The sequence below is a fragment of the Rhinolophus sinicus genome, linkage group LG13, assembly GCF_036562045.2.
Source record: "Rhinolophus sinicus isolate RSC01 linkage group LG13, ASM3656204v1, whole genome shotgun sequence".
Classification (NCBI taxonomy): Eukaryota; Metazoa; Chordata; class Mammalia; order Chiroptera; family Rhinolophidae; genus Rhinolophus; species Rhinolophus sinicus.
The window spans coordinates 25236035-25256565 of record NC_133762.1 but is presented as its reverse complement, the minus strand read 5'-3'; the positions used below and the strand labels follow the sequence as shown (position 1 = coordinate 25256565).

The 20531-nt window shown below is 44.6% G+C and overlaps 1 protein-coding gene across 1 annotated transcript in view; it reads left to right on the top strand.

Annotated features, from left to right (window-relative positions):
• Nucleotides 1-16734: 16734 nt before the first annotated feature.
• Nucleotides 16735-20531, top strand: part of BCAS4 (breast carcinoma amplified sequence 4) — a 53286-nt gene continuing 49489 nt past the window's right edge. Inside the window, exon 1 of the mRNA XM_019726091.2 lies at nt 16735-16983. Within this exon, the coding sequence (XP_019581650.1) occupies nt 16804-16983 (180 nt within the window). The 5' untranslated portion in view covers nt 16735-16803. The remainder of the gene's footprint in view (nt 16984-20531) is intronic.

Here is a 20531-nt window from a genome sequence, read left to right as displayed (position 1 = left end):
CATACAAATAATATGTAAATTCATTCTCCTTAAAAAAAGGCTAAAGTCCTTTCTTTGCCACCTAGCGTATTTATACCTACTGTGCTTTGTTATAAAAAGAAATTCAAGTGATTTAAAATAAGAGTGACTAATTTATAATCCAAATCAGAACACTTGAGAGAGAGTGGGTTTACTATTATGCCACAATGGGCACAAACAAGCTGTCTCAGGTAAACTGTCATCTGAGTCATCCTATTGAAGATACTGCAGTAGAATGGCTTTCAAACATTTTTTTCAACCCACAGTAAGAAATGCATTGAACATTGTGATTTAGTATGTGCTCACATACACATACATATACCTACATACAGTTGGAAGTTTCGCAAAGTAAGTATTAAATGACAAATGCTCTTGTTTTCTATTCCATTTTTTAAAACTTTTTTTGGGACATCCCAAGACAATTTTAGGATGTACTATTTGAAAAACACTGAAGTACTTTGCTTTCTATTTGAGAGATTTGCCATGGAAAAATACTAGTGGGGAGGGAACAGTTATGCTTGCTTGCTTTTTTATTGTGAAATAATTTCAAACCTAGAAAAGAACTGCATGAAAAGTACAGTGTATACCCTTCGCCCAAATCATACCCACATTTGCTTTATCTCTATTTTTTTCCTGAAACTGGAGAATTGGTTGTGAGACATTATAGTCGCATAACCCTTTAAAGCATGTATTTCCTAAGGACAAGGACAGTCTCTTATACATTCCCTTACACAACCACAGTTCGGTTATCAAATTCAAAAAAATTTAACATTGATACAATAATATTATCTAATATACAAGCCCTACTAGAATCTCATCAATTGTCTCTCTAATGTCCTTTACAGAAAATGTTTCTGCTGATCCAGGCTCCAATCCAGAATCACGCATCACATTTAGGTGTCACTTCTCTTTGGTCTCCTTTCATTTGAAACAGCTCCTCAATTTTTCTTTATATTTTATAATATCGACATTCTTGAAAAGTAAAGACATTGTTTTGTAGCCAGTCCCTCAATTTAGATTTGTTTCCTCATAATTAGATTCATCGTAGGCATTATGTACGAATGGTACGTCTGTGATGTTATATCCTCATTGGACCATGTCAGGAGGCACATCGTGTCAGCTTGTTTCCATATTGTTGATAGTAAAACACTTTCTGAAGGGGAAAAACTATTCTTGTATCTTACGTGTTGCCCATTATTCCAGTTGCAATTCTTATACTGATAAACACTTACGGGTACTTAGGAAAGACATCTGTTTTCATCATCCATTTGTTTTATGTCTTCAATTGTTTTCTAATTGAAGAGACAACAGAAAATGGTGAAACGGCACCAGTATTCTTGAGTGTCATTTGCTTGACTGCATTTCTGGGCCCAGGAATGTTTTTTTCTGGCACTGAAGGAAAACACCCCCATGAAACCAAATCGTGTGCATGGTCAGTCATCTTAGTGTTGATCGAAGGCGTCTGCCTTTGGATTCGTTGGATTATGAATAACCCCAACTCTAAATGTGTAAATGAAAAAAGAGATTTATTGGCTCATGTAGCTGTAAAGTCAAGGCTAGAACTTCGGCGCAGATAATTATCGCACAGGGCTGTCTGGTAGAACGTTCCATGATGATGGCACCGTCCTATATCTGCTCAGTCCAAACAGTACTCACTGACCCACGAGAGGCTGCTGCATATTTGAGATGTGGCTAAGGCAGCGGAGACACTGAATTTTTAATTTCGTGTCATTTAAATGTAAATAACCATGTGGGCCTACGGGGCTACCGTGTTTTACAGCGCAGGCTACACTCTGTCTCCGTCTCTTGCCTTGCTTTCCTCTGTTTCCTCTTCTCAGGCACATTACCCCCCTGTGGTGGCAAAAATGGCCTCCACCAACTTCAGTGCACATCCCGTCATGCTAGCAGCCCACACAGAAGGAAGTTTGTCTTCCCCACTAAGCACAGCCAAAGTCTCTGAGCTGCCTCATTGGCTCTGTCTGGGTCATGGGCCCGACTCTGGACTGGGTTGGCGGTGGGTGGTTCGTCCAAGAAGAATCAGGGAATCTGGGTGCTGTCACCCCATGAAAAAGGAAGGACCACAGGAAAGTGAACTCAGTGGTATCAGCTGCAGCTCAGTTTATGAAGTATTTTTGGGTATACATTTTTAGAAAGGAGAGAGTTAAAAGCATAAAGTACTATGAAAAAAAAGAAGACCAAGCAGTCCTCTATCAAAGGAAAATGGTGAAGGTGGAACTAGAACTCAGGGTCTAGTGGCAGTTTTCTGAGTTTGAAGGAAAAGTTTAAATATAATGATGACAATGTTTGGACTTGTGTTTCAGGTAGTATTGTTTATTTTTATTTTATTTAACAATTAGATCTGATACAAGTCAAATATGTAAAGAACATACAAATCCAATAGAAACATCAATCTGAAAAGGCAGAAAGTTCAAATTGTATTACTTTTGAAATATGGAAATGAGAGAATGGTAGATCTTAGCGCAACGAGTAAATTCAAATTTCCAAGGAGCCAGAGTGGGCTGGGTTCATGGGGCTGTTAAATAGTCTCCCTTTACACACACACACACACACACACACACACACACACACACACACAATGTGTAGGCCATGTTGTCAGCTCTTTAAACTTTTCAGATGTCAGAAATCCAGAATTTCACGAGACATCCTGATTTTTAAAAAAATTTTTAAATTGATTTTCAGTTATAGTTGACATACAATACTGTATTAGTTTCAGACAACATTTATATATCTTACAAAGTGATCACCATGATAAGTCTAGTACCCATCTGTCACCATACAAAGTTATTAAGATATTATTGACTCTGTTCCCTATGCTGTACATTATATCCCCGTGACTTATTTTATAATTGGAAGTTTGTACTTCTTAATTCCCGTCTCCTTTTCCACCCAACCACCATCCTTCTCCCCTCTGGCCACCATGTTCTCTGTATCTGAGTTTGTTTCTGTTTTGTTTTGTTTGTTCATTTGTTTTGTGTTTTAGATTCCACATATAAGTGAAATCATATGGCATTTGTCTTTCTCTCTCCAACTTACTTCACTGAACATAATACTCTTTAGATCCATGCATGTTGTTGTAAATAGCAAGATTTCATTATTTCTTATTGCTGAGTAATCGTCCATTGTACATAGTATGTACCATATCTTCTTTATCCATTTGTCTATCAATGGACGCTTAGGTTGCTTCCATGTCTTGGCTACTGTAAATAATACTGCAACGAACATAGGGGTGCATATATCTTTCCGTGTTATTGTTCTCATTTTCTTCGGATAAATACTCAGAAGTGGAATTGCTAGATCGTCTGGTAGTTTATTTTTAATTTTTTGAGGAATCTCCATACTCTTCCATAGTGGCTGCACCAACTTGCAATCCCACCAGTGGTAACGAGGGTTCCCGTTTCTCCACATCCTCGTCAACACTTGTTATTGGTTGACTTTTTGATAACAGCCATTCTGATAGGTGTGAGGTAAATCTCATTGTGGTTTTGATTCACATTTCCCTGAAAATTAGTGATGTTGAGCATCTTTTCATATGTCTGTTCGCCATCTGTGTGTCCTCTTTGGAGAAATGGATACGCAGGTCCTCTGCCCATCTTGTGGAAAGTTTCCTTCTCTATGCAAAAGCTTTTTAGTTTGATATCCTTCCACTTGTTTACTTTTGCTTTTGTTGCCTTTGCCCAAGGAAACATATGCAAAAAAATATTGCTAAGACTGATGTCAAAAAAGTTACTGCCTATGTTTTCTTTTAGGAGTTTTATGGTTTCAGGTCTTACAGTCAAGTCTTTAATTCATTTTGAGTTTATTTTTGTGTATGGTGTGAGAAAATGGTCTAGTTTCATTTTGCATGTATCTGTCCAGTTTTGCCAACACCATTTATTGAAGAGACTGTCTTTTCCCCACTTACATTCTTAGTCCTTTGTCGTAGATTAATTAACCATATGAGCCTGGGCGAAACATCCTGATTTTTATTTATTTATTTATTTAAAGGGAAGCCCTTTTTGTTTTGTTTTTTATATTTTTTTATTGGGGAATATTGGGGGACAGTATGTCTCTCCAGGACCCATCAGCTCCAAGTCACTGGACCTCAATCTAGTCGTGGAGGGCGCAGCTCACTGGCCCACGTGGGAATCGAACTGGCAACCCTGTTGTTCAGAGCTCGCACTCCAACCAACTGAGCCATCCGGCCACGTGAAGCATCCTGATTTTTCAAACAACTCATGAGGGCAGCCGGATGGCAAAGTTGGTTAGAGCGCAAGCTCTTAACAACACGGTTGCTGGTTCAATTCCCTCATGGGAGGGTGGGCTGAACCCCCTGCACCTAAGTTTGAAAATGGCGAGTGGACTTGGAGCTGAGCTGCGCCCTCCACTAGATTGGACAACGACTTGGAGCTGATGGGCCCTGGAGAAACACACTGTTCCCCAATATTCCCCAATTTAAAAAAAAATTTTTAAACAGCAAAAAACCAATTCATGAGACAACCAAACACACTTGTGGGCCCCAGCCAGCCAGCCCTGGTCTCAGAAGCTCTATACAGTTGAGGAACCTCAATAGAGACCACAATCAATGGCTCAAATTCCCCTGCTGTGAAACCGCCCCCTCAAGCCCTCAAAGGTCGCTGTGAGGCTTGTACAAGGTCATGTGTACAAAGGGTTTAGGAAGGGCTTAGGACAGTGCCTGAGGCTCAGTAAGTACTCAGTGAATGCCAGCTGTTCTGTTTTTCAGGGAGATGACAGGCCCAAAGCGGCTGCCCCAGGCAGTCTCCTAGCTCAGGGTGACTCCACAGTGTGGTCCCCAGACAGCAGCCCCTGGGAGTGTGTGAGAAATGCAGATGCTCAGGCCCCACCTTGGTTCTACTGAACAGACTCTCTAGAAAGGCGCCCAGCATTGTGCATTTTACCAAGATTTCCCCAGGCGCTTCCTGTGCCCACAAAAGTTTGGGAGGTTCTGGAAACCAGCTTGCCCATCTGTGTCTCTCCACTCTTAGCAGAGCTGCATTAATGAGCATGGCTTATAATTTCTTCTAAAATTCATAAAGATGTGTGGAAGGCCTCCATACACTCATCTTGCGTATATTGTACTATCAACTCACTTGGCCAAAGTAATTTCAGTCTCGGTCTCCCTGGGCAGAGGGTCGTTCCCACATCCCAAATTAGTAGAACCCGACTTACCAGAACTGCACTTTTGATCAAATCCTGGGACTCCCCGACACAAATCATTATAGGTGTACAGAAAATCAGCCTCTAAAAACTCCAGGCTGGATTTTTATGCTGGGTTATCTGCCAGAAGAAAGGAGGAGAAAGGCTAGAATTTGATGAATAGTACAACCCACAGGTTATGTCAGCATTCCTTTTCCATTCCATCTCCTAGCAACGCATAAAATGACAAGGAAATAGCATTCATGGCACCGTTTCTAAGACCTGGAGTAGGTCACACTCCGAGGAAACACGGCCCTGGGCGTGTGGAATATCAGAATTCTGTTCCCAGGCTTTCTGCCCTGCCTGTGTGTGCTAGCCTTACACCTATCGTCGAAAAAGTTGCATACCAGGTTTTCTCTAATGTTCCCAGAGGCCCTCAGCTGCTGTCTCAGGTATGTAGTCCAGGTGACTCAGGTGAAACTCTGTGTGCTTAGTGACTCAGAAACTAAATCATTAACTTGGTAAGTACCTGCTGAGCCTGGGTAAAGGAGCTTTCAAGGAGAGGGCTTTCGAATGTGGGCCTCCCGTTATGCCGGTGAAGATGAGAAGAGCATTCCTGAGCAGTGTAACTTCTCAGTGACTAACCTGAGAATCCTCTGGAATCAGAAAGAATCTCCAATCAGTCCTTCTCAGGAGCAACAATCCGCGTGGGTCAACTTACAAAGAATGCAGATTTCGTTTGTTTGAATCTCTATCTGGTAAAGCAGAAAAATGTGGCTTCAGAGCACACATACACACAACTCCTGACTAGTTGATTTTAAAGCGGGTATTTGCATTGCCACCTACACGTGCATACACACGTAAATACACAAATCTGGTTTGCCTGCATGTGAAATGAAACTTCGGGCACACACACACACACACACACACAAAACACACACACAAAAAAACAAAAAACGCCAAACAATACTTGAAAAATGATGCCAAGCAAATCTCACCCAAAAATGGCCATCGTAATCATTTTTCAGGCCCCTGTGGAAGGCAATAGTAAAACCTTTGCAATTCAGTTGCAACACACAAGGGTTTTTCTAGTGAGCTGCCCTTCCTCCAACCCCAGGGTGCCTTGGCTGGTGTTCACAGGGCCCGTGCCCAGTGGGGCTGGCATGTGCCTCCGACAGCCAAGCAGACAGGGCCAGGGGAGAGGGAGGAAATGAACAGTAAAGGGAGAAGAGCCAGGAGAGGAGGCAGAGTGGCTGGGAAGCAAGCCAAATGGTGAAAGGCTGAATGGGCTACATCAGCTCCTGACAACTCCTCAAATATCCTTGCTGTCCTTTCCCACTCGCTGTGTGGGTACCTAGGGAACACCCCCCGCCCTTTGCCTGGATGTCACCAAGAATTCATAAACATTCGTTTTGAAAACAGCATGTCAAGTAGAGCAAAATGTTCATGATTTTGAGGGGTTGACAAATTGGATGCAGCAGGTGAGGTCACCTTGACATCCCTTCCTCAAGGCGTGAAGTTGAAGTTTGGCCCACCACATTGATCCCTTATTTCAATCTTCTTTCGAGGGGTTTGTGTTTGAATGTTGGGGGCCGTTCCAGGGTGCAGGAAAGCTAAGAAGACTGAGAATGCTTACGATGTGGGTATTTTCTGTCTTTCCTCTTTTAGCTCTGCGAACACAAATAATGGTTAAGGATAGATGAAATATTTAACAGTGGCCATACATAATTTATTCCTGAGTTGATGCACGTTTCCAGCTCAATGGTTCTCAATTAGGGCTTCTCAGCACATCGAACCACTGTGTCTCCCCGGCAAATTGACATCATGCGTCTTTTTACTCTTTTCTTCCTAAAGCTAATTGTTTTTACATTTTCTGGTTGAAGTGCTCATTCCTAGATGTTGTTTTCATCAATAGACAAAAGTAAAAACTGTAGGCAAGTTTTTTTTTTCCCCCTTCGTTTTTGGGCCTTAGGGTTTACTCTGAGCTTCAGAGACATACCCAGGAAGGAGAAAAATATTTGTACATATAAATGTTGCTTCTGAGAAGTAGGCTGGTTAAGGAAGCTGTGTGTCCACTGAAGTAATATATGATTTCAGAGACATTTTAGAGAAAAAAAAAGTATGTAAAAGAAAAAAGCCACGCCCAAATCACTATTCAGAGATAACCACTGTTAAGATTTTTGGCACATGGGCAGATCAATGTATATTACCTAATGCGTGTTTTGACCAAAACAGGATCATAGCATACATAAAAATCGTTCTACAGTTTGCTTTCTCCAGTGGACAATAGCTTGTCAATGTCTTCTCTGTCAATATCTGCATTGTCTATAGTATTTCAGTGTACAGGTGAGTTATCATTTGGTAACACCCTTATTGTGAGCTGTTTCCATTTTCTCAGGATTATCAATAGTGCTGTGGTGCACAGCTTGTCAATACACCCTTTTGTTCTTTGTCCAATTATTTCCTTAGGACACATTCCTAGAAGAGGAATCATTAGGTCACAGCACATTCACTTTTTGGAAAAGGAGGGGGGTTGACTCACGAATATAACCCATTTCCTTCCAGAAAGGTTGTTCTAATTTCTACCCTCACTAGGGGTATGTATGAGTAAGTTTCCCCTCCAAGCCACCAGATTTATTACTGTTATACTCTGCCTATTCAGTAAGGGGGAAAAAAGTGTGTCGTTATTTTACTTTGCATATCTTTGATTATAAGTTGGAAAGTGTTTTTTTGTTGTTGCTTATTGTATTTCTTCTTTCATTAGTTCTCTATTTGGGTCCTTTGTACAACATTTTAAAAATTGAGGTATTGAGCTTTTCTTAATACGTAGAAGTGTTTTATGTATCAAGGAAGTCAACCTTGTGCATATCAATTTTTTTTCCTAATTAGTCATTTGCTTCTTACTATGTTTATCATTGGCTTTTGTATTTATTGTGTAGGAATTTCTTGTTTTCTATAATAAAATCCTTTATTATTGTCTCTAATAGTTTCCCTTTCAAAATTATATAAATATTTATCAAGATTTTATCTTAAATACCATACTTTCATGATTTGTTTACATTTAAATATTTAATCCATCTGAAAATTATTTAGCCTCCAGGTGAAAGTAAGAGAGGTCTGATATTTTCTTAAATGCTTCGTTAATTATTCTAACAATGTGTTGGATAAAAGCTACCAGCCAGTAGGAGGCTGCCTTCTTGCTGCGCCCTCACATGTGCTCTCATTGAATTGAAATTTCACCTTTATCATTTACTAATTTCTTACATGATCTTGGGTTTGTTCATTCTGATTTGTTGATCTGTTTGTCTACTTTGGAACCATTTCATACTGTTTTGATTATTGAAGCTTTAAAGTACATTTTGATATCTATAGCACAAATCCTCTCCTGCCTCCCCAGTTGTTCTTTATTTTTCACAAAATAGTTATACGGATGGTAAATAAATTTATGTGGCTCAAACAAGAAGGAAAAGTCTTTAAATAGTGCACAGTGAAAACACTTTGTCCTTTTTTTGTCCCCAATTCATCTGTCATTCTGTTCCAATGGGTAATAATTATGATTAGCTTCTGCTTTTCTAATTTCATATATCTTGGTAATCTTTCCATATCACTAGTTAAAATTCTTCCTCATTCATTTTATTCTCATTCTTTTTTTTTTAAAGTAAACTTTTAATTTTGGAATTAGTTGAGATTTACAGGAAAGTGGCACAGATAGCAGTGCCAGCCAGCTTCCTCTGATGTTAACATCTTGCATAACCTAGCACATTTGTCAAAACTAAGAATTAACATGGGTACATGTATTAGTCTGCTTGGGCTGCCATAACAAAGCACCACAGAATGGGTGGTTTACACAACAGAAATTTATTTTCTCACGGTTCAGGAGGCTGGAAGTCCAAGGTCATGGTGCTTACCTGTTCGTTTCTGTTGAGATCTCTCTTACCAGCCAGTAGATGGCTGCCTTCTTGCTGCACCCTCACGTGTGCTCTCTGTGCAGGAGAGAGGTGGAGGGAAGCGCTGACATCTTTTCATACATGGATACTGAAGACACTAATTTTATGGGATCAGGGCCACAACTTAGGCCCTCATTTGACCTTAATTACTTCCTTAAAGACCCCATCTTGAAACACACACTAGGAGTCAGGGCTTCAACATACGAATTTGGGGGCCAGGGGTCACAAACATTTAGTGCATAAAAGTACAGTGCTATTGACTAAACTTGAGACTGTATTTGGATTACACCAGTTTTCCACTAATGTCCTTTTAATGATCCAGGACCTAACCCAGGATGTCACATTGCATTGAATCCCCATCCACTCTTACAGCTCCATAGTAGGTAACCAATGTAATATATTAGGCAATGCACTAGGATGGACCTTTAGCTTGTATCAATTCTTTTGTCATCATAGCTATGTGGCAATCAATAATTGTATTCATACGTCATTTTGCACATGTGGAAACACATTTGTAAGGTAAACTCCTAGAAGAGGAATGACTGAAGCAAAAAGCATATGTTTGTAATTTTGATAGCGACTGCTGCTTTGTCTCCTTGGGGGTTTGCCAGTTTATGCTACAATGAAGAGTGGGAGTGCCTATTTCCCCACAGACTTGTCAATCTTGTGAATTTTCACCAATCGGCTGGTTGAAGACTGTATCTTATTATGAGTGAGACTGAACATCTTTTTTTTTTTTTAATTTATTTTTTAAATTTATTGGGGTGACAGTTGTTAGTAAAATTACATAGATTTCAGGTGTACAATTCTGTATTACATCATCTATAAATCCCATTGTGTGTTCACCACCCAGAGTCAGTTCTCCTTCCATCACCATATATTTGATACCCCTTACCCTCATCTCCCACCCCCCACCCCCCGAGACTGAACATCTTTTCATATGATTGTGAGCTCCTTAAATTCTGAGCTACTTTTCTTCCAATTATCTGTTCATATAGTTTACTCATATGACATTTTTCTTATAATTTCCAGAAGCCCTTTCTATATGGAGATTACCTTTTGACTATGATATGTGTTGGCAAATATTTTTTTTCTCACCTTGTCCTATTACTTTTCCCAACAAACAACTTTATTGAGGTATAATTTATTTCAACAAAAGGTACTTTAAGTGTACAGTTCAATGAATTTTGACAAATATCATACATCCATGTAACTGAATCCAAATAAAGAAACTTTTCTATGACCCTTGCTTTTTACAATATGCTTATAGTAATTTTTGCTATGCAGAAACTTAATTTTTCTGTAGTTAAAATTTTCTTTTACGGCTTCTGAATTTCGTATCATAAGAGATGCTTTCACACTCTGAGGTTGTAAAATAATAATTCAGTCTTTACTTCAGGCACAGAGAAGGTAAGTGACTTTGCTGAGTTCACGCAGCTTTTAGGTGAGAAGCCAGAATTTGAACCCAGACAGTTGGACTCTAGAACCCGTGCAGTTAGCCACCATGAATGGCTCCCTCCCAAAGCCACCTCTGTACCCAGCAGGGGCCAGCAGGGACCAGAGGACATCTCACTTTTACCTCTTTGTACTGAATTCAATATGTTTTAGTTGAAGCATCCTCACTCTCATTTGCTTTTCAGCAGGTGTATTATTTCATTGCCTTAAGATGGACTCAAATTCAATTTTAAAATTCTCTGTATTTGTCTTTGAACTGCTGGAGACAAGGTTTCCCACATCCTCATTAAGGTAAATGCTGTTTTTTTTCTTTTATTAAATTTCACTGTGTTTGCTTTCGGCCATCGTTAAAACCAGAGGCCTCCCTCCGCCCTCCCGCACCCTCAGCTTTTTGCTTGTTGCTATGACTACAGGTTTCACATAGAGCGCTATCTCCTTTAGGGAGTACCTACTGTATACACAATGCCATACCATGTATTCCAAGGGCAGGAAAGGGCCCTCAAATCCCAATGAACAGAGAAACAGTTTCCTGAAGCAAGAAAACATATATGTAAGTGTCTCAAATTGTCTAAAGGATAGTATTTCACCAGGGCACTTAACTACTTTCTAGTATCTTCTGACATCTTCTCCTCCATCTCAATGGATGAGAATAGGTTTAAAGCTCAACTCCACTTAACAGTTATACACGTGGGCCTGGGCCTCAGTTTCCCCAACTGTGAAATAGGAAAACAAGTCCACACTTCCTTTGTTGCAATTTTGAAATCCAGAAAACCGAAAACCATTAGCTTTTTCCACCTCCTATCGGTTCAACAGAAATTCATCGGCCGGCAAAACCTGAGCTGAACTGACATGAGGTTGACTTAAGGCGTTTACTCAGCTCATGTCAGGTGGATATTCACAGTTTGCTGAGTGACACGGAGTCTGACACCAGGATGCTCCACCCCCACCAGCTAAAAGCCAGCGTTCTCATTCTGAAGCACATCTGTCCCCAGCAGTTTCGCATACAAGGAGGTGGACCTGTCGTGCTCAGAGGGGCTGTGAGCCCGGATGAGAAAGTTCTAAGCTCGGGCCTCCACAACCTAAGTCCTGTCTCTTTCAGACCTTGTGTTGGGCAGTGTGGTCCATCCACTGTCTGTTTAGGTGGAAGCAGAGACGACGCCCACATGTCAGTAGTTGGGAGGGGTAACAAGTCCTCTTTCCTCTGAACCGTGATTCTCCTCTCACTTCCCAAGACCAAAGCTAACCGTTGGCATGCACGGGGCTGTTGAAACTTGACCCCTCGGCCTCTTGCCACCCAAGGCCCTTTCTGTAGTTCTGCTGTGGAAGGGAAAGGAGTAGAAAAAAACTGATCGAATTACCACAGGGAATGTTCCAAACTTTCCTTTTCAGGGAGAGAATGGGAAGAAGTCCTGTTGCTGTTTCCTGTTCTACGGAGCGATCATCTCAAAACTGTGACAGAAAAATGCTTTTACAACCTGGCTTTTCCCGATGCTTCTATGGAGAGGGGTTGTGTTCTAAATGCTTTTGCTAGTGGGGAAATGGAGATGCTAAGCAGGAGAGTGACTTCAAATTTTACAGATACCCCCAAAAACAACAAAAGAACAAGACAAACAAATGAGAAACAGAAACTCATAGACACAGACAATAGTTTAGTGGTTACCAGAGGGTAAGGGGGGTGGGGGGTGGGAGATGAGGGTAAGGGGGATCAAATATATGGTGATGGAAGGAGAACTGACTCTGGGTGGTGAACACACAATGGGATTTATAGATGATGTAATACAGAATTGTACACCTGAAATCTATGTAATTTTACTAACAATTGTCACCCCAATAAATTTCAAAAATAAATTTAAAAAAAAAAAAAGAGGAAAAAAAATTTTTACAGATACCTGTTAATTGAGGACTTACTATGTGCAAAGGCAGACTGCTGGAATTATTGCAATTCCCCCAACAGGCACGAGACATATTCTTTGTCCCCCAGGAACTTCCTGTGTGATAGTAAACTAATAACTAAGCAGAAGGTGGAAGGTATCAGAAGGCAAGCTTAAAGGGCATATCTGTTTGGGGGTCAGAAAAGGGCCGTTGAAGACAGACCTTGGAGGCTGGGTGGAGGGCAGGGAGGGCGGACTTTTCAGGGGCAGCTGGGGCACCCCAGACCAGAAACGCTGGATGTGGGTGTGGAGCCTGGCAGACCTAGGGACATGTTCAGGGGACCAGAGAGTCAGAAACCGGGCACCTTCAGGGACCAACAGGGACCAGCTGGGGAAGACACGGGCAAGGTTGCTGGCTCCTTCACCGACCAAGTCCTGCCAGGCCACAGGGCAGGCCCATGGTTTCCTGATCTTCCCTTTCTTTTCGAGAGAAGCCACAAGTGAACTGTAAAAGGCCACCATATTGAATGACATACATATTTAAACACCACGTTGTTCAAACCAGACACGTCTGCAGGCGTCTTAGTCCATTCAGGCTGCTGCAGCTGAATACCCTCCGCCGCGTGGCTTATAAACAAGACGTTTATTTTTGACCATTCTGGAGGCTGGGAAGTCCACGATCATGATTCTGGCAGAGTCAGTGTCTGGTGAGAACTCGCTTACAGGTTGCAGACAGCTGACTTCTCACGGTGTCCTCACTGGCTGGAAGGGGTGAGGGAGCTGTCTTGGGGTCTCTTATAAGAACACTAATCCCATTCATTAGGGTTCCACCTTTAGGACTTAATCACCTCCCAGATTCCTCACCTCCTAATACCATCACCTTGGGGGTTTGGTCCAACATATGAATTTTGGGAGGATGCAAACATTCAGTCTCAGACTATGTAGCAGGGCCAGGACTCGGGAGAGGCAGGTGGGATGCCCAGGGCATGTAGGATGCCCAGGGGACATAATGCAAGGAGACCTTCAGCCCTGGGTACCAAAACCTGAGAGTGAGGCCCTTTACAGTTTGTATTCTAAGTGCCTCTCTTGCCTCACCTGAGTCCTGGCCCTGCTCCATGGGCCCCCATTTTCAATTTAAGATTAAAAAAAAAAGCAGCGAGAGACAGATTGGCAAGCTAGGGCCAGGTCTTTGAACTTCACTTGGTGGGTACTAGGGAACCGCTGAAAAATTATGAGCACGAAGGGAGATGACTAGAATATGCTTTGGGAGGGCAGTGAAAAGGGTGATCTGGGATGGGGCGGGGCTTTCCTAACAGGCCAGGCTGGGTTAGGGTGGGGCCACAGGGACCAAAAGGGGACTATCTTGTGGGGGGGGCAGTTTGGGGTGAGTAGCAGGTAAGGATTTGGGTTCTAGAATCAGATTATCTGAGTTCCACATTTTTCCATTTACTAGTTTTGATCCTGGGAGAGTAATTTAACTTCTCCATGTCTCAGTTTCTTCATCTGTAAAATGGGCGTGATAGCAGGGCCTGTCTACCTGGCCAGTGCCTGGCACATGGGAAGCGCTCAGGACACCTTAGCAATAGGGACTGTTGTAAAGACCAAGGGGCCACAGGATCCCCACAGAGTGAAGCAAACACGGGAATAATGCAGGTTAGAATCACCTGCAAGATCTTTCAAACCTCACCAAACCGAGGCCATACCTCAGACCCGTTAAATCAGTCTCTGGGGTGGGATCTGGGCATCAGTATTTTCTGGAAGTTCTCCAGGAGTTTGCAGCCAAGCTTGGGAACCATTGCTAACGTAGAACCTTGTGTGCCTGAGGCCTGAGCTGGGAGTACTGATCTTGAAAAGACGCAGACAAGCAACCATTTTGCAGCCAGATGGGGTGGGGGTGGAAGGGTGTGTGACCTCAGGGCCCAGCTGAAGGCTACAAGGGCTCCTGGCCTCCGTGAGGGCCTGGCGGCCATCGGCGTCCCCACCCCAAGCTGGGATGGAGAGCAGGAGGCTGGAGCAGCAGCTCTGAGCCGGGTTTGGACGGCAGAGGGAGCTCGTGGGGACGCGCCACGGCTCCATCCCCGCAGCTGGTTCAAACTGGTTTGGGCAGGGTGCGGCCCTGGCCGGCTGCATTCCAGGTCTCAGGCTTGCCGCCTCCCCAGACGCGGTCTCCCCAAGAGCAGGGGACCCGGGGCAGGGCGCTGGGGCTTGAATCCAGCGCACTGAGAGGCCAGGAGATTTTTAAAAATCCAGTCCTCTGTTTAAAATCATCGATTTGGTTTGCCACAGGGGTCCCTGGCTAATGCCAGCAACATGAGGGAGCTCCCAAGATAGGGGTTACCCTCAGACTTTGGTGTGCATGGGACTCAGCTGCAGAGCTTTTAAAATCCAGGTGCCCAGCTCCCCAAAGATGCTGGTGCAGAAAGTTGGCGCAGGGCTCCAAGCATCTGTATTCTTAGCAAATTATTTCTAAGGCATAATCCCACAATTAGAATAAAAAAAAGAAAGAGACTAGAAACAAAATGACTGCTGGCCAGCCAACTCGGCCCAGGGTATAAATCGCTTTGATGCTTGTGAAGAGCCCAGGTCACTTCCCCAGACGCCCCATCTCCAGGGACGGGGTCTGGGCAATCTGCACTTTCAGTGAATATCCCAGGCTTTTTGTTTTGCTTTTAATGAGTCACTTTGGGCATTCGAAAAGTTGAAATATTGTAACAGCAGAAGAAATAAAATGTTACAAATATAATTGAACCCCCCTTTCATATCCCTCTCCAATTTCCTCTCCCCCCTCCCCAAAGTACCCACTTTCCTGACTGCTGCCTCTTTCTCATGCACAGCTTTATATTTTCACTCCATATGTCTGTATCCATAAACAATATATAGTGTGCTTTTGCATGTTTTTAAAACTTTATGTTAATGGCAGAGTGCCTTACCCAGCCTTCTGCAACTCGTCTTTTTTTCTTTTTTTCTTAGCGTTATGTTTTTGAGGTTTGGGAGGTTTGCTGTACTCAGGCCTATTTGGCTACTCTGAGGCCACTTCTGGACTTTTCCAAGGGAGGGCCCAGCCAGCCTGCAGGGGTGAGGGGCTGATCTCCGTTCCTGGGTGTGTGTGTGTGATGCTGGGAAGGGCTCTGAGCACCAGGGAGATCTGACAGTAATGAATGGCCAAGTGCAAGTTCAGTAAGTTCCTATCAAATCCTTTTCCTAAGCACCTGAGGCCCAAGTCTTTGCCAAGAATTTTCTGGAAAATGACTCTGGCCGGAAGGCCTGAATGTTTGGGCAGGGATGTACAGAAATTAGGAGTGGGCAAATGTGAAAGTGGGAATTGTGCAGTGACGGATTATCCAGAAGGCAGATCAAGCATTGCTGACAACCTCCTACCTATGGTTGTCAGATAAAATATAAATTCAGATTTAACAGAAGGAGGGTGAGGGGCGTCTTGTATATTTATTTGCAACCCTAAGCCCAGCCCGATTTTTAAAAACGAATTAAAAAAAAAATTTTTTTTAAAGAAAAGACATCAAGGGGAAAATTGGAACTCTAGGCGTCCCCATACCTCTTTATCTTGTTTAGTACTTTATTGGCCTGGCTTTGTGGGGATGCACTCCACCCTATGCATCCTTTAAACTGGGTCTAGACAAGCCTCTTAGAGGTGCATGAGGAGTAAGATTTAGGGCGCTGAAGAATTCCCTGGGCAGCTTATTTTAAAAGCTGCCCCTGGGAAGAAGAACACCGCCACCCCCACCTTCCCTAATTTCCAGCACTCTCAGCCTGGCACTGATGCTGGAGGACAGGCCTTGTGTGTGTTGGGGGTGCTCTGGTCTTGAAATGAAAGGATTCTCTAGGATAGCCGGTCCCTTTCCTGGATGCACGCTGGTTCACCCGAGGAACTTTAAGAACAACTAATGCCAAAGCCCCACTTCTAGGGATTCTGATTGTATCGGCCTGGGGTGAGGCCTGGCTTCCTGGCCATTAAAAGCTCCCCAGGGCGCTCTCAAGTGCCGCGGGCGGCTGGGAACCACTGCTTCCCGGGATTCCAACGGAAAGGGGTCGTTTATAGCGATGGTTCTCAATCTCGGATGTATGTTGAAATCACCTGGTGAACTTCAAAAAGTACTGATGCCCAGGTTGAAGCCCCCAGACTGTGAGTGGGCTAGATGTCGGAAGTTTTATAAGAGCCCCAAGAGATTGCAATCTGCGAGTTAGAGAATCTCTGGTTTACCAGGTGGTGCGAGGGCCGGGAGCAATGAGCAATGCACGCCACTGGGTGGCGCTGCCCACTCAGCCCGCTGCTTCAGGAGTCACAGGCCGCGGCCGCCGGGTGCGCACCTGCCCCGCCTCCGCCAGGCGGGCCGCGGGGCATGCAGCCCGCCGGGGGCGGGGCTCTGAGGTCGGGGCGCGGTGACCCGCTCCCCAGAAGCTTCTGCCAGCTGGATCCCGCCGCGCTCCTGATGCTGCTTGTGGACGCCGACCAGCCGGAGCCCGTGCGCAGCGGAGCGCGCGAGCTCGCGCTCTTCCTGACTCCCGAGCCCCGGGCTGAGGTAGGGGACGGGGGATGGAGGTCCGGGAGACGGGTCTTTGGATTGAGGGTCCGGAGCCCGCGCGCCGGGGCGGGAGGAGTGGACGGATGCGGGCCCCCAGCGGTCCGGGACCCGGACACGAACCCTCCGCTTCCCTGCAGCATCCTCTCGCACCCGGCGCAGGGGCTTCGGGCCTGGAGTGGGAGGCCCGAAGAGTCCGGTCCCTTGCGGAGTGGTGACTGCCTGGCGCCACCCAGAGATCCGCGGCAGGTCGCGCATCTCTTCCAGCCGACGGCCTCCGGGGACTCAGACTCGGCTCCCATCCCCAGCCGGGACTCCCCAGCATCGGCCGGGACGCCGGACCCAGGCGCGCTGGGAGCTGCCGCCCTTGGCCAGGCTGGACTCTTGGGAAGGCCGACCACTACCGGGCCACTCAGGCGCCCCGCTGCAAGCCTTTTGCCAGATGCCGTGGGGGGGTGGGGGGAGCGGGCAGGCTGCGTCTGTGCGGGGACGTTGCTAGGAGGGAAAATACCTAATCTCTGGCTGTACTTTCTATTTTGAACGCATAGAATAAAAAACAGATCTAAAACTAGACCTTTAATCTTCCAGCTGAAGCCAGTTTTTGACAGTGCCGTGAAAAAGTTATTTACCCCAGTTCACCAGGAGTTATTTATTTAGGGCTAGAAATTCAACTCTTTCTCTTTTTAAATCTCAAAAGCAGTACAGAAGTATATAAAATAAAGGCTGAGCACCGGCTTCCTTCTCTCTCCCACCCCGACTCTAGTTCCCTGAGATAACTGTCATTAAGAGTTTGGTGTACACCGTTGCAAACATTTAAAAACGCGTTTACAGATGTGGTTATGTATATAAATAATATAAAACCCCACTTGACACTGTAATACTGTGCGGCAACTCACTTTTCTTTACTCAAAACAGCATGAGCAAATGGGGAGTGAACGCTAATAGTAAGGTACAGGGCTTCTTTCCAGGGTGATGAAATTTTTCTGGAATTATTGGTGATGGTTGCACAACTTTGTGAATATACTGAAAACCATCGAATTGTATACTTGAAAAGGGTGAACTTCATGTTATGGGAACGATGTATCTCAATTTAAAAAAAAATAGTGTGGACATAGTTCCATATCAGAATGTATCCGTAAGAGGTGTCCAATAGAAATCTAATCTGAGCCATAAACATGAGCCATTCATGTCATTTTAAATGTTCTACCGTAGAAGCCACATAAAAAAAGGAAAAAGAAACAGGTGCAATTAGTTTCAATGTATTTAAAATAACAGTATCCAGTATATCAATTCAACATGGACTCAGTGTAAGAAAACTTAATGAGATGTTTCCATCCTTTTCTTTGAACTAAGTTTTCCAAATCAGGTTTTCCCTATTGAACTTACAACACATCTCAGCTCGGACCGCCCACATTTTAAGTGCCCAACAGGCATATGAAGCTGGTGGCTTTTGTCAGGGCGCGTGTAGGTCTGCACGATTCTTTGCCTTCCTAGGATCCCACAATCAAATAATAATGACTCCCGTTTCCTGGGCACGGGCTGTGTGCGGCAGTGTGCAGAACTCTGGTCACGGATAATGTGACACTGCATCCTGGCAGTGAGTCAGTGGCGAGGAGGTTTCGTGGCGGTTTTATAGCTGAGAAGACGGAGGCCCTCCAGGAATAAGGGACATCCTATGGATGTACTGTAACTCATGAACCACGGCCCCAGGGATGGGCACTTGGGTTGTCTGCAGTTTTTCATTGGTTTAAGAAACCTGAGTGTCTTTCTTGTTCCTTCTTTCCCTTGCTCTCAGCAGGGAGATGTCACTGTGCCCAGTGGCTAAACCTCAGCTTCAGTTTGTCTCTATTAGGGACAGCCTGCAAGAGAAACTGTGTGCTTTAGCTTCATTTTCTCACTCTGGGCTCTCTTTAATTCAGACACGGGTTGGCTCACGCTCATTTGTAAGAGCTGTAATGAAGAGCCCCGCTCCCTGTAGCTCCGTTCGGCAATAAACCCATGTAGAGCACTTATTGAAGTTTATTTACCAAAAGAAGCAGAATCTGCTACAGCAGAGTCATTTACAGCCTCTACTTAAAGCTTAATTCATTAGCAGGTCCCTGAGCTGAAGCTGTTTGTAGATGGGCAAGGGAGCTGGAGAAGGGAGGTCTGGTTTGGGAACAGGCCTGGGCAGCAGGTCCCTCCCACATCAGCCCTTCTCATAAGAGCTCTTTTAGCTGTTAAATGGAGCAGTAGGAGTCTCAGACCAGCCCATTCCAGCCTTAGGGGTGTCCTGGGGTTCCTGGCAAAGTGGACCTGCTTCATTCAACACCTCGAGCCCCTCTATGTGCAGTGTACTGGTGATACCACAGCAGTGAAACACACCAGAGCCTTGCTCTCATGGGACAATAAACATGTAACACAAAACCTCCAACTTGTGATGAATGCCGTGGAGAACATAACAGGGGGTGATGTGATAGCAGGTATCTGTGTCTGTGAGACAAGGGGTAGAGAAGGCCTCTCTGAGGAAGCTGAGACCCGAGTAGTAACCATGGGGAAATGTGCAGGGAAGAGGAAGAACAGATCTAGGATCCAGGAGGGTGAATAGCATAGGGACCCTGACCCTGTCTGGGTGTGATCAGGGAGGGCTTCCCTGAGGCAGCATCATTTTGGGTTGAGCCCTGAAGCATGAATAGGAGTTGGCTGAGAAGGAGGAGAGAAATATTTCAAGCAGAAGAAATAGGTCTTGCAAGTGGGACAAAGCAGGTGTTCTTCAGGGTAGAAAAGGAGCAGACAGAAGAGGGAGCAGTGGCAGATGTAGTTAGTGAGGAAGGCAGAAGCCGTGCCTGGGACTTCGCTCTGTCTCCCAGGATCCAGGAGCCCCTGAAGGGCAGTGTATTGAGGTTGGTTGGCAGGTGAATGTTTTACTCTTTCCAGTGCCCATGGGCTTTTCTGTCCAACCAGGTTTTTTGTGTTTTGATTTCTCTCTTTCTCTGGTTTGAACTTCCTCTTTCGGGGGAAGTTTCGAGGGGGTTTCTGGAAGCTGTTTCAAGGTAGCAGGGAGAGAGAGAGATGTTTGCCTCTTGGTGGCCTGTGATTTACAAGGAGGTGAGCTCAGGGTGCTCCCGCAGGGCCGAGCACTGATACCCACCCACGGGTGAATTCCTCAGCAGGTTCTTTCAGAATTCCATTTGGTGCCTGTGCTGGGACACAGGACAGTTATGGCCCACAGATGGGGTTAACGGCCTAGATGGAAGAAATAAAGGAAGCCAGAACTTTCTCACTTGCAGGGTCTTTGCTTGAGTGAGCAGAGAAGGATGGGGGACCTGGGTCTTTTAACCACATGTGGGGTTTACAAACTGGTGGCCCCGAGGCTGAATCCAGCACTCTGATGTGATTGGTTCAATCCACAGAGTTTTTAAAATGGAGAATTTTCATGCAAAACCTGAGTTTCTTGATTATTTAAAATAGTGGACAGTCTGATAAATCCTAGGTCTGTGTTTCCTAGTTTTACCCTGTTTGCCACAGTCCCCACGTTTCCCTTTTGTCTCCCCCGTACTGAGGCTGGT